This window comes from Canis lupus, chromosome 4 (assembly GCF_048164855.1).
Source record: "Canis lupus baileyi chromosome 4, mCanLup2.hap1, whole genome shotgun sequence".
Classification (NCBI taxonomy): Eukaryota; Metazoa; Chordata; class Mammalia; order Carnivora; family Canidae; genus Canis; species Canis lupus.
Genome location: NC_132841.1, coordinates 22078345 through 22092279, shown reverse-complemented (window position 1 = coordinate 22092279; position 13935 = coordinate 22078345). Strand labels below are relative to the sequence as shown.

Below are 13935 nucleotides of genomic sequence, written 5' to 3'. Positions count from 1 at the left end.
GGCTTGAGGACCTCAACCCTCAATGAAGAGTGGCCCACATCAGAGCCTGCAGCGGGAGAGAGCCCATGTAGGAAGCCTTTGTGGAAGAGGAGACCCTTGAGGGGTCTGGGTGGCTGGTGCTTGAGGATCTGCCTTTGGCTCAGGTCGTGATCCCAGAGTCCAGGGATCGAGTCTCGCATCGGGCTCCCCACAGGGAGTCTGCTTCTCCCTCTGCCTGTGTCTCTGCCTCTCTGTGTCTCTCATGAAGAAATAAAATAAAATCTTCTTAAAAATTAAAAAAAAAAAAGAGGAGACCCTTGAGCTGGACATGGAAATAAATAGGAGTGTCTTGCGTGAATAAGGAAAGGGGACAACTACCCTGGACAGAGGAAGAATGGCTTTGAACTTTGGGGGATGGGTAAGTGCTCCCCCGGGGCTGGTGCACATTTGGGGTACAGGGGCACTGTCGGGGGGAGGGCTGGGTCTCTCTCTCTCTGGATCACACGAGCTGCATGTGCTCTGCAGAGGCGCCTCGATGGTACTTCTCAGCTCTGGGTGTTGGCCTCCAAGATCCGCAGCGTTGGGATATTTACTACCATTTCTATTTTTCTTTTTTTTTAAAGATTTTATTTATCCATTTGAGAGCGAACACAAGCAGGCTCCCCGCTGAACAGGGAGCCCAACGCAGAGCTGGACCCCAGGACCCTGGGATCATGACCTGAGCCGAAGGCAGACGCTTCATCGACTGAGCCACCCAGGTGCCTCTCTACTGTTCCTAGGACTGGGGTCATTCATGGGGGTTGAAGATCACAGCAAGCAACAGTCAGCTCTGACCCAGGGGCTGCGGCTTCAGGAGAAATGAATCGGGAGCCATCCCTGCTTCTTGGGAGGCCACAGTCCAATGGCAGCCACCCAAGACTTTGGACGACGGCTCTATCACACTGTACTTAGAAAAGGCCCCTGCCACGTTGCCGGGGAGCTGGTGATAGGTCTGTGGAGGAAGGGAACTTTCAAGCTGTGTCTTGAGAGTTGAGTAGGAGTTCACTTGGGGGATCGATGAAAACGTGCCTGTGGAAGAAGGAGCACATGAAACGCAGAGGTTTGCTGAGAAACTGAAGACAGCCAGGGTCACACTGGGATAGGGGAGATGCTCATCAAATGTGTGCAGAACTGAGATGCCTTCCTGCCTTGCCCCCGAGACAGTCTAGCTCTTGCCCTTAAGCTGCTGTGGACGCACTAGGAAAGGAGGTCCCTTCAAGGAACAGACACAGGGATGCCCGGGTGGCTCAGTGGTTGAGCGCCTGCCTTTGGCCTAGGCCGTGATCCTGGAGACCTGGGATCGAATCTCACATCGGGCTCCCTGCATGAAGTCTGCTTCTCTCTCCACCTGTGTCTCTGCCTCTCTCTCTCTCTCTCTCTCTCTCTGTGTGTGTGTGTGTGTGTGTGTGTGTGTGTGTGTCTCATAAATAAATAAAATCTTGGGGGGAAAAAAAAGGAATGAAGACACAAATGGCCAGATGCTACAGGCACTATGTGCTTTACACACACTCACTACTTACAACATCCCTGTCAAGGAGATACTGTCCTTCACTTCCATTTTACAGATGAGGAAGTATGGTAAGTGGCTGGTGTAATGAGCCCAGGGAGTGACGGAGAAGGATCCTGACTCTGGCTCCTGGCAGCCTGACCTCCCAGCTCCAGCACTTAACCATGCCACACACCGTTGCTCACGTTGAGGGAGGGTCTGGGACGGTCTGATGGAAAGCATTCAAGAACTTCAAGGGACTTTGCTCCCCACCCTCCAGCCAGCTGGGATGGCCCTGAAAGGTTATCTCGCAGGTCAGGTAATCTGTTGGTCAGTCCGTCTGGGGCAGGGGATGTGAGAAGATGTCATTCCTCACCTGGGAAGAGGACACTCGGGATCCTTCTTGCAGGCAATAGATCCTGGATGAACAAATACCCTTCAAAAGTAAGAAAGGTATCAGCCTTGGTCCTGCAGAAGTGACAGAGATTCGATTTCTTCTAGGTGCCGGAGCTGCAGAAAGGGCAGTGATGGATGGGCTTTGACAGAGTTGCTCTTGCTGGTCAGAGAGTGATTCCAGGCCCCTACAGGGCTCTGGGCCAATACACATCACAAGGAGCTCTGTCTGCAGCTCCCGGACCCAGGAAAGGCAAGACTTTGAGAGTCGTTTAAGTCTTGATACATTGTCACCCTCTCATCTGTGGGGAAGCAACAGGGCTAAAAGCACAGGTTTGGGTCATACGCAGACCTGCCCTTCACAAACTGGCTGTTCCCACCTGTAAATCTGTGGCCTTAAGCAAATTGCCTTGTTTCTTCCGTTTTCTCATCTCTGAAGTGGGCCTAATGATAAAATCAGTGCAGTGATGAACAGAGCACTAATTGCATTAAGTACTCAGTGTCAGCTATTTGTCATAATCGTTCATTTTAGCTAAGACATTTATTAAGCGCCTCCTGTGTGTCCCATGGATGAATAAGCTTTATCCTGAATTTCAAGAAGCTTCTGGTCACCGTGAGAAGTAGAAATATCTTCTTTCTCGTTCCTTTCCATCCTGGTGGATAAGACCGCTCTGGGCTGAATGTCCCTGTTTAAACAGGGGCTATGAGGATCCGAGGTCACTTGGGGAGATCCAGGTTTGGGGGAGACTCTTGTACCTCTGGCTAGCTATCTGCACCTCCCCTGTTGTGCCATTCTTGGTTCTCAGGTCCTCATCAGGACTCCCACTGCACTAACCACAATCTGTCACTGTTTTTTACGTATATATTCACAACCTGGGTGAGGGTGCCTTCTGCCTCTGAGGAAAGGTTTGGTGCAGATGGCTGGGGCTGATGATCCCGAACCAGCAAGCCCCCAGGCTGGGGAAGTTGAAGGACAACCACGGAGCACCCATAATCATATCCCAACATGCATAAAGCTCTCCAAATACATCAGGTTTTAGAGTTTGTGAAGCACTTTGCCATTCGCTTCATATAACCTGTATGAAGGGTGGTCTCCGCAGGAACACTTTACAGAAGAGGAAACTGAACCCAGAGAGGTGGCTTCCAAACTGCACCTAGAACCCCAGCCCACCCAGGTTGGCAAAGTTGTCTGGTAAGGACCACCGGTCCCTTGTGAAATATGTAGATTACCAAGCCCTGTCTCCAAATCCTAAATCTTAGAGGTCTGGATTGGGGCTCAGGAATCAATAGGTTTAACAAACACCCAAGGTGCTACTTATCTTGGGGCAAGTCCGGACACATTTCCATTCACTGATTTATTTACTTAGCTAAGATTTTTCGGGTCCAAACTAAAATGTGTACTGTGAGGAAAACTCGATGAACAAGGCAATCCCCACTTTAAGGAACTAACAATCTGCAGGCTGAACAGATCGTCCAGGTCCCATGGCCCTCTGGGGTATGCAGCCCAGGTCTCTCCTAGGAGAGGCCCCTTCCTGCTGGGTGGGCCTGCCCCACCCTGCCTCCCCCTACCCCAAGTCTGCAGCTCCAGGCTGAGCCTGCTGGGCCCGCTTCCTCTGTCTCCACCAGCTCTGGGCTGAGCCTTGGTTCTTTGGAGCTGGAGCAACCTGTGGAAGGAGCTGAGGTGGGCCCAGCACCTAGCATTTCAGCAAAGGCCAGCCAGCCAGCTGCTCATGTACCTGGGGAGGCTAAGAAAGGACAGGAGGCAGGAGGAGGCCTCCTGTGTTGAGGGAAACAGCTTGGGCCTGACAAGGGGCAGGGATTTCTATTTCTTTAAAGGTAATTCCAGCTCTGATCTGACTGTACTTGGAAAGGGAGCCAGACAAGGATCAGTCCTGTGCAGATGAGGAAAGCAGGGCACCGAGCAAAGGGAATGAGAGGCCTGGGCTGAAACCCGGGTCTCCCCGGAGGGGGAACTGCCAGGACAGGCAGGGACGGCAGGGCACGGACATTACAGGTGACACCTTTGTGAGTGGGGAGGCTGCACCTGGCCGACGGGGGGGGGGGGGGGGGGGGAGCATCGCAGGCCAATGCGGGGAAAAGCCTCCAGGATGGGCCACCACTCTCTACCTGCTCCTGTTGAACCAGACACCGGCTCGGAGCCTGGAGACACAGGGCGTGGCAGGGATCCGAGGCAGGGCAGGGCGAGGAAGCCACAATTCCGACCTGAGAGTTGCAGGCGACAGGCTTGCTGTGCGGCAGAAACGAGGCCCTCGGTACCTGGAGCAGCCACGCCAGGGTCCCGAGCTTGGCCGGCTCAGGTCCGGCCCGCCCCCAGCAGGTGGTCTCCCTGGGGGCCTCCCCCACCCCCCGACCCCCACCCCCGGTGGAGGGAGGTGTAGGATCTCCAGGCTTTCCCCGGGGAGGGAGGGAGGAGGCGGGGCGGCAGCGAGGGCCGGGATATAAGGGGCGGAGGCGCCGCTTCCAGGCCCCGCCAGCCCAGCATGCACGCCCCCCGGCTGCCCCTGTTCCTGCTGCACGCCTGCTGGGCCCTGCTCCAGGCGGGCGCCGCGACGGTGGCCCCGGTGCCGCTGCGGGCGCGGGTGCAGCCCTCGTCGCCGGCCCCTCTCGCCTACATGCTGAGCCTCTACCGCGACCCGCTGCCCCGGGCTGACATCATCCGCAGCCTGCAGGCGCAAGGTAGGGCCGGGCCGCCGGGGTCCGCAAGGGCGCGGGAAGGGCTGGGGCCGCCGGGGCCGCGGGGCCCGAGGGCGCAGCGGCTGGCGGCGGCGGGGGCGGCCCGGGGGCCCAGGGCGTTGCGCGGTGCTTGGGGCGCGCAGAGCGCGGTGCGGGAGCGTGGGAGGCCGACTGCGCCGCGGACGCCGGGGGCCTCCTGGCCCACGGGAGCTCCGGGCTGCACGGGCGCGCTTCCCCCCGCAGAGGCTGGCGAGCGCGGGGGGCCCCAGCACGGGCCGCGCGCAGCACGAAACCGCGCGGAGTGATAAACGGGCGCTATTACTGCCGCGTACATTTTGTCGATTTCTTTTGGTTTTCGCGCCTGTGGGTGACAGCGTGAGGGAGTCTGGCGCTGGCAGCGCCCGGGCTGGCCGCGAGCCCCGCAACCCAGCATGGGGCGCGCCCCGTGAGGTCGGGGCTCGGAGATGGGCTGCCCCGAGGTCGGAAACTGAGGCGGGCCTGGGAACCCCGCCCAGGCTGGGAAGGTGTCAGCGTCCCCAGGGCCGGCCCCGAGCCTAGGTTCGGATGGAGGGAAGCCCTCCGCGACCCCCGCGGCCCCGGGGCGTCACCCTCGGAAGCGGGGCGTCGGGCGCCGCGGGCAGGTGGGTGCTGGGCTGAGGGCGCGCTCCTGCGGGGTCCCCTTGCCCCCTGCAATCCACATCCTGACGTCTGGGGTCGGCCGGCCCCTGCCGCCCTGCGCCCGCCTGCGCCTCCCTCCGCGCTGGGGCCAGACGGCCCGCCCCACGCTGGGGCGCAATCCACATCCGATAATCTGACCTAATTGGCCACCCGCCAGCCCCTTGTGGTCTGGGGCTGGGGGCTCCCAGCTCCCCCGCCGGCCACGTCTGGGGTCAGACAGCTGATGACCCTCTCCCGAGGGGTCATCTGGGGACCAGACGGACGAGGGACATCCGAGGGGCGAGCGGGCTTGGCAGTTACGGGAGCGGGAGCGCTCTGCTCAGGCCCTGCGTCCAGAAAGCTGGATGCGCTGGGTGCGGGGAGTGGGCTGGACAGAGGGGCCGCGGTGCGGGTGCGCTTTTTCGGTTCATTCGTCCTTCTGGAGAGTTCCAGAAGGTTTGTGTGTGGGGGTGGGGGGGGGTTGACAGTCTGGGAGACTGGAAAGAGGGGTGCTGGTCCTTCCAACCCTGCTTCCCAATTCCTGGTGCCCCCCCCCCCCCGCCCCTTGCATATCAGTTGACTTCTCTAGTCTCCCCTTCTGTCAAATAGGGGCCTGGCTTTCTGCCTCATTTGTGTGTACAGGTGGTAAAATACAGGACAGAACTACCAACTCACCTTTTCTCAGTTTGTGCAGCGGCGTTAAGTACATTCAGTGCTGTGAATGGGCTTCATTTTTTTTTAAAAGCAGCAGGAAGAGCCTGCCTGGAGGGACACGGGTGGAGAAGGGATGTCCCAGACGCTCCTTTCCCTCGTGGGTTTATCTGTTCGCCTTGGGAGGAAAGCGGGACGTGGGTGTTGGAGTCTAACCAAAGTGGGTTTGCATCTGCTTGTCCCCGTTGAGGGCTCACCTTGGGTTTTTAGAAAACCTTCAGTTTTCTCACCTGCAAAATGTAGCGGTGGTGAGGATTGCAGGAGAGGAGGCTCGGCCGGAAGCAGTTAGTGGCAATTATCCTCATCCTAAACGTATCCTATGTTTATAATAACGTAGAGCAGACACTTAGTGTCTTACGCCCTCCTTTCCTGCAGAGCCCCAAGTCCTCACTCAGCCTCAGCACCCTGTCTGAGGGGAGGGAACCCAAGGGCATGGGCCCAACCACTTTCTTCTTTAGAATTGGATGTGGGTGGGTGCCTGGATAGCTCAGCGTTTGAGCATCTACCTTGGGCTCAGGTCGTGATCCCGGGGTCCTGGGATCGAGTCCCATATCAGGCTCCTGGCACAGAGCCCACTTCTCCCTCTGCCTATGTCTCTGCCTCTCTATGTGTCTTTCATGAATAAATAAGTAAAATCTTAAAAAACAAAAAAGGAAGAACCAGACATGGGTCAAGATCTTACTGGGGCCTGTGTGGCCGACTCCGTTGAGTCCATGGACAGGTTTCAGGGTGTCTGTGAACTCTCTCCGGAGACCAAGCCCTAAGCAAATTTGTTGTACAGGTAGGAGCATTCTTAGCATGTATCGGGCATCAGTGACCCCCAAGGGATGAGGCACCCTGTCCTAACAAGAACCAGAGCCGGACCTAAGAGAACCCAGCAGCACTACTTCCCAAGGAGCCCTTGGCTGGGGGTGGGGTCATGAAGGCAAAGACTCTTCCCACCCTGGGAAGGAGCCCTCCATACACATTGTCCATCCCGGTAACAGATGACTCTGCTCCTCTGTCCAGGTCCCTTACTACCTATCTGGATACATTTATTTATTTATTTATTTATTTATTTATTTATTTAGATTTTATTTATTTATTTGACAGAGAGCACAAGCAGGGGGAGCAGCAGGCAGAGGGAGAGGGAGAAGCAGGCTCCCCGCTGAGCAGGGTTGGATCCCAGGACCCTGGGACCACGACCTGAGCTGAGGGCAGATGCTTCACCGACTGAGCAACCGAGGGGCCCCCGGACACCTTCATTTCTACCTTGGACGTCGGCAATAATAAGGAAGTGGTTGATGACAGCCAACGTGTTGTACTTTGGTTGTGCTGGGCAAGACACTTTCCACACATTATCTCAGTAAATCCTAACACTCCTGGGAGGCTGGATGCTGTCACTATCTCCCTTTTACAGAGAGGGAAACTGAGGCCCAGAGGAGGCAAGTAACCTGCCCAATGTTAAACAGCAAGTGGCAGAATTTGAAGATCACAGGAGGCACCAGAGCCCTTGCTCTGAGCCACGGAGCCAGAACGCCTTCCTCTAAAAGGCCATTTGTGGATGCTTGAGATAAAAAATCTTTAACTCCTGGTGCAAGTGGCCAGGACACGCTGCAGGTCCCTCCTAACCCCCAGCTGGCTCCGGTGCTGCAGTGGGCCATGGGGGATGCCGGGCTCCTCCCCACACCTCTGGGGAGAGTTGCTAGCCAGGGCCCGGTTATTGCCCCCTGCAGGTGCTAATGAGGAGGGAAGTGGAAATTAAGTGAAGAAGAGCAGCTGGAGGTGGGCTGGGAGAAGCGGCCAGCAGGCTGAAGCTGGGAACGGTCTTGTCGTGCAGGGTGGATTTCTCGGAGAAATTCACTTACCACCTGATCAAAGATGCTCTATGAGACAATTAAAACAACAAAAAAATGGGGGCTGCCTGGGTGGCTCAGTGGTTGAGCACCTACCTTTGGCTTAGGTCGTGATCCCGGGGTCCTGGGATCGAGTCCCGTATTGGCCTCACACACAGCCTATTTCTCCCTCTGCCCATGTCTCTGCCTCTCTCTCTCTCTCTCTCTCTCTCTCTGTCTCTCCTGAATAAATAAATAAAAATCTTAAAAAAAAGAAAAAGAAAGAAAGAAACTGTCACATGGTCTTCCCAGAGTGGACCTAAATCAGAGCTCAGTTAGTATTTTTATTCTAAGGGATCATCTAAGGAACTTTTCTTTAGCAACAAACCTTCAAGTCTCTTTATTTCCATGAGGGCTTAGGATAATGCAAGGAGGGGTAGGGCATGACCATTCCCATTGCAAAGAAGAGGAAACTGGGTTTGAAAAAAGTTAAAGGTCACTTTTAGGTGAGCTGAAAATCCACAAAAACATGCTATTCCCAGACGGTGGACTAAATTAGTCCAGGACTAAAATGAATGGAATGTGCTTCCCCATTCCTTTTCATCCAGTTTGAATTGAGTTGTCTTGGGGTTGGAGGGGGGGTGTGGAACAGGCTGGAGGCTGTGTGTGCGCTTGAGGTGTCTGCTGCAGGTGTGGGAATGCCCGGGCCAGGGCAGGGATGGGGGGCTGGGAGGGTGTGCTAAACACCCTGCAGGTAGATGAGAAAGCCTGCTGGGTGGAAAACTGCCAGAACTGCCAGGTCCGTGCAGAGTCGTGCTTAGAATGCCCGTGGAAGCCTGTGTGTAAGGCTGTCCAAGACTCCCGAAGTTTCTGCCTCTGCCTTGAGGAATGGGTGGAGGAGAGGGTGGCCAGTCTTTGGCTTCTGTTTCGTGTGCGTCCCTGAGCGCGCCGAGGCTTGCCCTTGCAGGATAGGCATACCAACTTCATGTGCCCATGAAATAGGTCTCTTTCCGGTGAGAGAATGGAGTCTGGGAAGGTGACTTGCTCAGGGTCACGGGGTGAGGGGAAGCTCAGGGTTTGGCCTTAGAGCAGAGAGAACTCATCCAGCTTCTACCATTTGTTCTCTGGCCGCGGAGCGCCTTGGAGGGAGCAGCCCAACCGTGATCTGGAGTTTGGGCTTTGAGGTTGGGCAAATCCAGGTTAATTCTTGGCCCTGGCACCTTGTGCAGGTGGTTTAACCTCTCTGAGTCTCACCTGAAATTGGACTAAAAAGGACTCAGCGATGCCAACTCCTAGGGTTGGGGTGGGGATGGAGAGGAGGCCTGTTAGGTGAAGGCTCCAATAGGAGCCCTGGGGGTTGTTACACGGATGAGGCTGCAGGGGGCCCCCACTCACCCTGCTTCCTTCTCCGTCTTTCCCACCCAGATGTGGAGGTGGACGGACACAACTGGACCTTTGCTTTTGACTTCTCCTTCCTGAGCCAAGTGGAGGATCTGGTGTGGGCTGAGCTCCGGCTGCAGCTGTCCAGCCCCGTGGCCCTTCCCCCCGGCGTGCTCCTCTCCATCGAGATTTTCCACCAGCTCAAGCCAGATGCAGAGCAGGACCTGGCTGCCTGCCAGGAACGTCTTCGGATGGACCTGTTCACTGTCCCTCTGTCCCATGTCACCTTTTCCTCGGGCAGCATGGTCCTGGAGGTGACCAGGCCACTCTCCAAGTGGCTGAAGCACCCTGGGGAGCTGGAGGCACAGATGTCCAGCATGGCTGGAGGGTGTCCGCAGCGGCCTCCCACGCCGCCTGTCACCAGTGTGCTCCTCGTGCTCTACTCCAACCTGTCGCCAGAGCAGAGGCGGCTGGGCGGCTCCACCTTGCTGTGGGAGGCCGAGAGCTCCTGGCGGGCCCGGGAGGGACAACTGTCCTCGGAGAGGCGCCGGCGGCACCGGCGCCACCATGTGCCCGACAGAAGCCAGCTGTGCCGGAAGGTCAAGTTCCAGGTGGACTTCAACCTCATTGGATGGGGCTCCTGGATCATCTACCCCAAGCAGTACAATGCTTATCGCTGCGAGGGCGAGTGTCCTAACCCCGTGGGGGAGGAGTTCCATCCGACCAACCACGCATACATCCAGGTGCGGAGCCCTGCCGAGGGGAGGGGAGGCTGTGGGCTGCTGGATGGGGAGGTGGGGGGACAGGACGCCAGCTTGGCTCGTAAATCACATGGTCCATTCATTCACTGTTATTCGGGTGCCAGCTCCTATCCTGGCTCCTATCCTGTAGTGATGACCTGTGACAGATCCTCTGAGGGCCTACGTGGAGTGCTGCCCCCGTTGGGTCACCTTGAACGCCTTGCTTCCTTAGAATGTCCTCCATAAAGTTAGGGGTGAAAGGTGTAGCCTAGAAGGCCGCTGCTTCCCCTCAGCTCTGACTTTGAGGAAAGGAAGGTCGGAACCCGGACTTGGGGAATAAAGCAGGCTTCGATTCCTATGTATTAGCCGGTGACGCTGACCAAGTTGCTCATTCTCTCTGAGCCTGACTTTTCCCACCTGCGAGAGGGGGGTGGCCGTGCCAGATTTCACAGGAATGCTGTAGGCTTAAACAAGGTGCTAGGTGTACCTAGAGCACGTGTATGCCAGCAGGTGTCCGGCACGTCTGATGTTGCATTATCATTACTAGAAGTGCATGATTCACTGGTGGAATGGGGGCCCCATTAATGCGGCCATGGTTGGGATAACACTGTTCCAGCCGCTGTACTCCTGCTGCCTAAAATGGCAGTTGGACACGGTTTTGTAAGAGAGAAGGCCCACCAGGTGCCACTAATCAGCCTAAGGTCTGGAAGGTGGTGGAGGGGAGTAAAGGGAGAATGAGAAGGAGGGAGTAGGGAATACAGCCCAAAGTAGTGGCCCTGGTATTGGGGTACAGAGGCTCTGGGGAGCATGTGAGCTGAGCTGATGCAAGGAAAACACCAGAGGAGCCAGAGCCCTGTAGGACCTTTCCCGGGCAAAGGCCTGAGCTTCTCCTGGGACTTCTGCTCCACCCACCTACCTGCTGCATGATCAAGGGGCCCCCCAGAGACCCAGAGAGTCCCAACTAGCAGCTCTGACACTAGCATCTGGAAAGACCTCACTGGACCACAGGGACGGGGCCCGGTTCCAGAGTGCCAAGGGATTGTTACCTTTTCTCTTATTGACTCTATTTGCCTTTCTCTGGGCAACAAAGGAAATCCCACAAGAATTTCCGCATGACTCTTTTCTGCTTCATGTTTCTGGAACTAAACCAGGAGTTTCTTGGAATTGATATGCACTCTAGACTAGAACAATAGGAGGACATGTAAGCTTGCTCCTGCTCTACCCAGATACAGCTTTTAGAATCTTCTGTTTAGCTCCTTTTTTTTTTTCTTTAAACAGCCTGTGAAGTTACTTTATGTGTTAAGTTGATGACATGTTGGCAGGCTGATTTCCTTTATGAGAACAATTTTCTTCTATTTTTGTACCCAGATTTTAACTGACTTTTCTCCCCCCGCAGAGTCTGCTAAAGCGATACCAGCCCCACCGAGTCCCTTCCACCTGCTGTGCCCCCGTGAAGACCAAGCCCCTGAGCATGCTGTATGTGGACAATGGCAGAGTCCTCCTGGACCATCATAAAGACATGATTGTGGAAGAATGTGGGTGCCTTTGAGGCAATCCTGGCGGGGGGGCTGGATTTGCCTATACCCTGGGAAGTTGGGAAGGTCCTAGAAGACACGATAACCATCGAATGCGATGAAGAGAACCGGAGGGGGAGAGCTTGCTCTGTCTGCCAGGGCTGCGGAAGAAGGGCAGCTCTGCAAAGGCAAGCTCTGTGGAGTCTGGCAAACACGGAGGCTGCTGTCAGGAGAGAGGGAGGCAAGCCTGTGAGGCAGGCTTGTTGGTTTTCTCTTTACTGAAGAGACAGTGGTGAGTAAAAGCACTGGCGCAAGGGTTCTTGACTTTTTAACCTATGAACCCGCAGAAATTAGAAGCAAACGTTGGGGCATATGTGCATTTATCTGTGAGGTGGGACAGGTTATCCGTAACCTTCATGTATTCTCAAAAGTGGTCCTTGACCACCCTCTCTCCTCCGCCAAGATTACGTTCACTGTGTTAAATGAAAAACGGTTGGCCACTGTCGTGTCCGGCTGGTTCAGGGAAGCCCCCACATCTCCCGGGCTGGCCAGGGGCAATGGGCTGGCCTTGTCCAGAGGCTCCCCGGAGTGGGTCTCTGCTAATGAGTCGCACGAACAATAAAGACATTGTGAAGTCCTCCTAGGCCAGCTGGTGCCTTTGAAGGGAGAAGCAGGAACTCGTCCAGAGGACTGGCCACGTGGGTCTGCAGGAGTGGAGGCCTCGGACATCCCCGCCGTCAGCCCGCTTGGGCAGACACAATCCGAGTCTATTAAAGTTGGTGACAGTTCACCCCAGTGTCTCGTGTGTGCTGTTAATGAGGCCCCCGTGCCTCCCGTCCAGTGGGGGTGAGGCGTCCTGAGACTTGGGTTATGGTCACGGCTGAGCCGCTGAGAAGCTGGGTGACCTCAGGTGAGTCATTCCTCACTCGGGCCCCTCCTGTAAAGTCAAAGTGAGTGGATCCTGACGCACCCCTATAAAAAGTCTGTGAGCAGGACCATAAGAGCCGCAGGCCCTATGTCATGGGCTGTGCTCTGGGCCTTGTCCCCGTCACCCTGCACAGCTGAGGAAGGCTGCTAAGCCTCAGGGCTGCCATACCCCCTCTATCGAACCTTCACCAGCTCTTCTGTTGCTCAGGGTGCAAAGTCTGGCTTAATTTCGGGTTCCACCTGACAGCACAGCAGAAAGAACCCCAGCTTTCTTGTGGGACGCTCTGCTACCAAACACCTGAGCATGGCTTTGCCCCCTGGATGAAAAGACCCCGAAGGCAGTCATTCTGTTTTTCTCTTTTAGCTGACCTCATTGAGCGTCGCCGGGACAAGGGCCATCTTTGCCTGGCAGCGCGAGGGGGGGAACGCAAGCCTATGGTAGTTCTACCCCTGCCTCCCCGGGAAGCCGGCCAACCCGTGCCCCAGGCTGAGGAAACCGATCTCCATCATGTGGGAACCTCTCCTGACTTTAGATGTGACTCGATTGCAGCCTCGGTTGAGACAAGGTAGTAATCCAGGCCTAGGCAGAGGTTGGAGAGGCTGGAGCCCGGCCTAGTCTTGAGAAACCTCAATGCCCTGATTCAGCAACCAAGCGGATCCAGCCGCTCCTTTCTTGGGGTGGAAATAGACCTGCCCAGACCACAATTCCAAATCCCCATAGGATTCTGCATCTGACTCAGCTCTGAAAACACCAGAGCTGGGGAGTCCCTGTGAGGGCAGCTTTGCATCCCGTCTATTTCCCTCAGTGAGACCCCGCAAGGCCCAGGGCCCGACCGCACAGCTGGGAGGGGTTGGGTCAGGAACTCAGCTCTGGTCCCTGGAGCCCCAGGGGTGCTGAACTTAATAGCACCTGGAGGTTTCTGCTCCCCTACTTTTAGTCAAGGCCTAGCCTTTGGAACCAAACATTTGGACCCAATTCCACTACCACATGGAAATTCTGGGAAGTGAAAATCCCACCCCGGGGCTTTAGAGCGTCTTCCTTACTAAATCGGTGCCCAACATTTCTTCTGTGACTAGGGCCAAGAAAGAGAAAGTTCAAGCTACTTGTGGCCACGGCTTGTGGGAGAGTTTACAGTTGGCAGCTCCACTGCCTCAGAGAACAAAGCTCCCTGAGAGGCAGCGCTTCCTATCAGCAGGCGGGGTCCAAGGAGTGGAACTTGGCTTTGCTGACTGACCCCTGCTGAGAGCTGTGGGTCTTCCGCAGCGTCTGGGGCCAAGCCTAGCCACGCAGCTTCTTGCTCTGGGCCCCCTGGGCCGGGCAGGCTCCATAACCCAGGGGAAACCCTGCTCCTTTCCTCTGAGAACGAGGTCGGGCCCTAACCTGGGGGCCCGGGAGGGGCTCTCCCAGAACTTGCTCTCAAGGCAAAGCCCCACCGTACTGAGAGCCGCGCCAAGCCAGTGGCTGAGTGGGGACAATCGGCTGCCTTGCTGTCCTTGGCTGGGCGGTACCTGGAGAGGAGACAGGACTGGAAGGAGAGAAGCAGAAACACGGGCTACACGGGTGGTGGGAGGCCTGTGCCTCCATCCTCAGCCTCCCCATA

General features: G+C 56.3%; 1 protein-coding gene across 2 annotated transcripts; it reads left to right on the top strand.

Moving 5' to 3' along the window:
* The first annotated feature begins 4398 nt into the window (after positions 1-4398).
* Positions 4399-12197, top strand: NODAL (nodal growth differentiation factor). Of its 2 annotated transcripts, none has more exons than XM_072823443.1 (3): positions 4399-4594; positions 9199-9896; positions 11290-12197. In XM_072823443.1, the coding sequence occupies exons 1-3, from the start codon at positions 4399-4401 to the stop codon at positions 11440-11442; spliced, it is 1047 nt and encodes a 348-aa protein (XP_072679544.1). In that variant the 3' UTR covers positions 11443-12197. The 2 variants fall into 2 exon arrangements, with proteins under 2 accessions (XP_072679544.1, XP_072679545.1); XM_072823444.1 differs by lacking the exon at positions 4399-4594 and adding an exon at positions 4943-5232.
* Positions 12198-13935: the final 1738 nt, after the last annotated feature.

Bases quoted from the DNA above. Each gene is read 5' to 3' on its own strand.
- NODAL (XM_072823443.1), top strand. From the start codon at position 4,399: ATGCACGCCCCCCGGCTGCCCCTGTTCCTGCTGCACGCCTGCTGGGCC. The intron at 4,595-9,198 runs GTAGGGCCGGGC...TTTCCCACCCAG, and splicing joins CCGCAGCCTGCAGGCGCAAG to ATGTGGAGGTGGACGGACAC. The intron at 9,897-11,289 runs GTGCGGAGCCCT...CTCCCCCCGCAG, and splicing joins CCAACCACGCATACATCCAG to AGTCTGCTAAAGCGATACCA.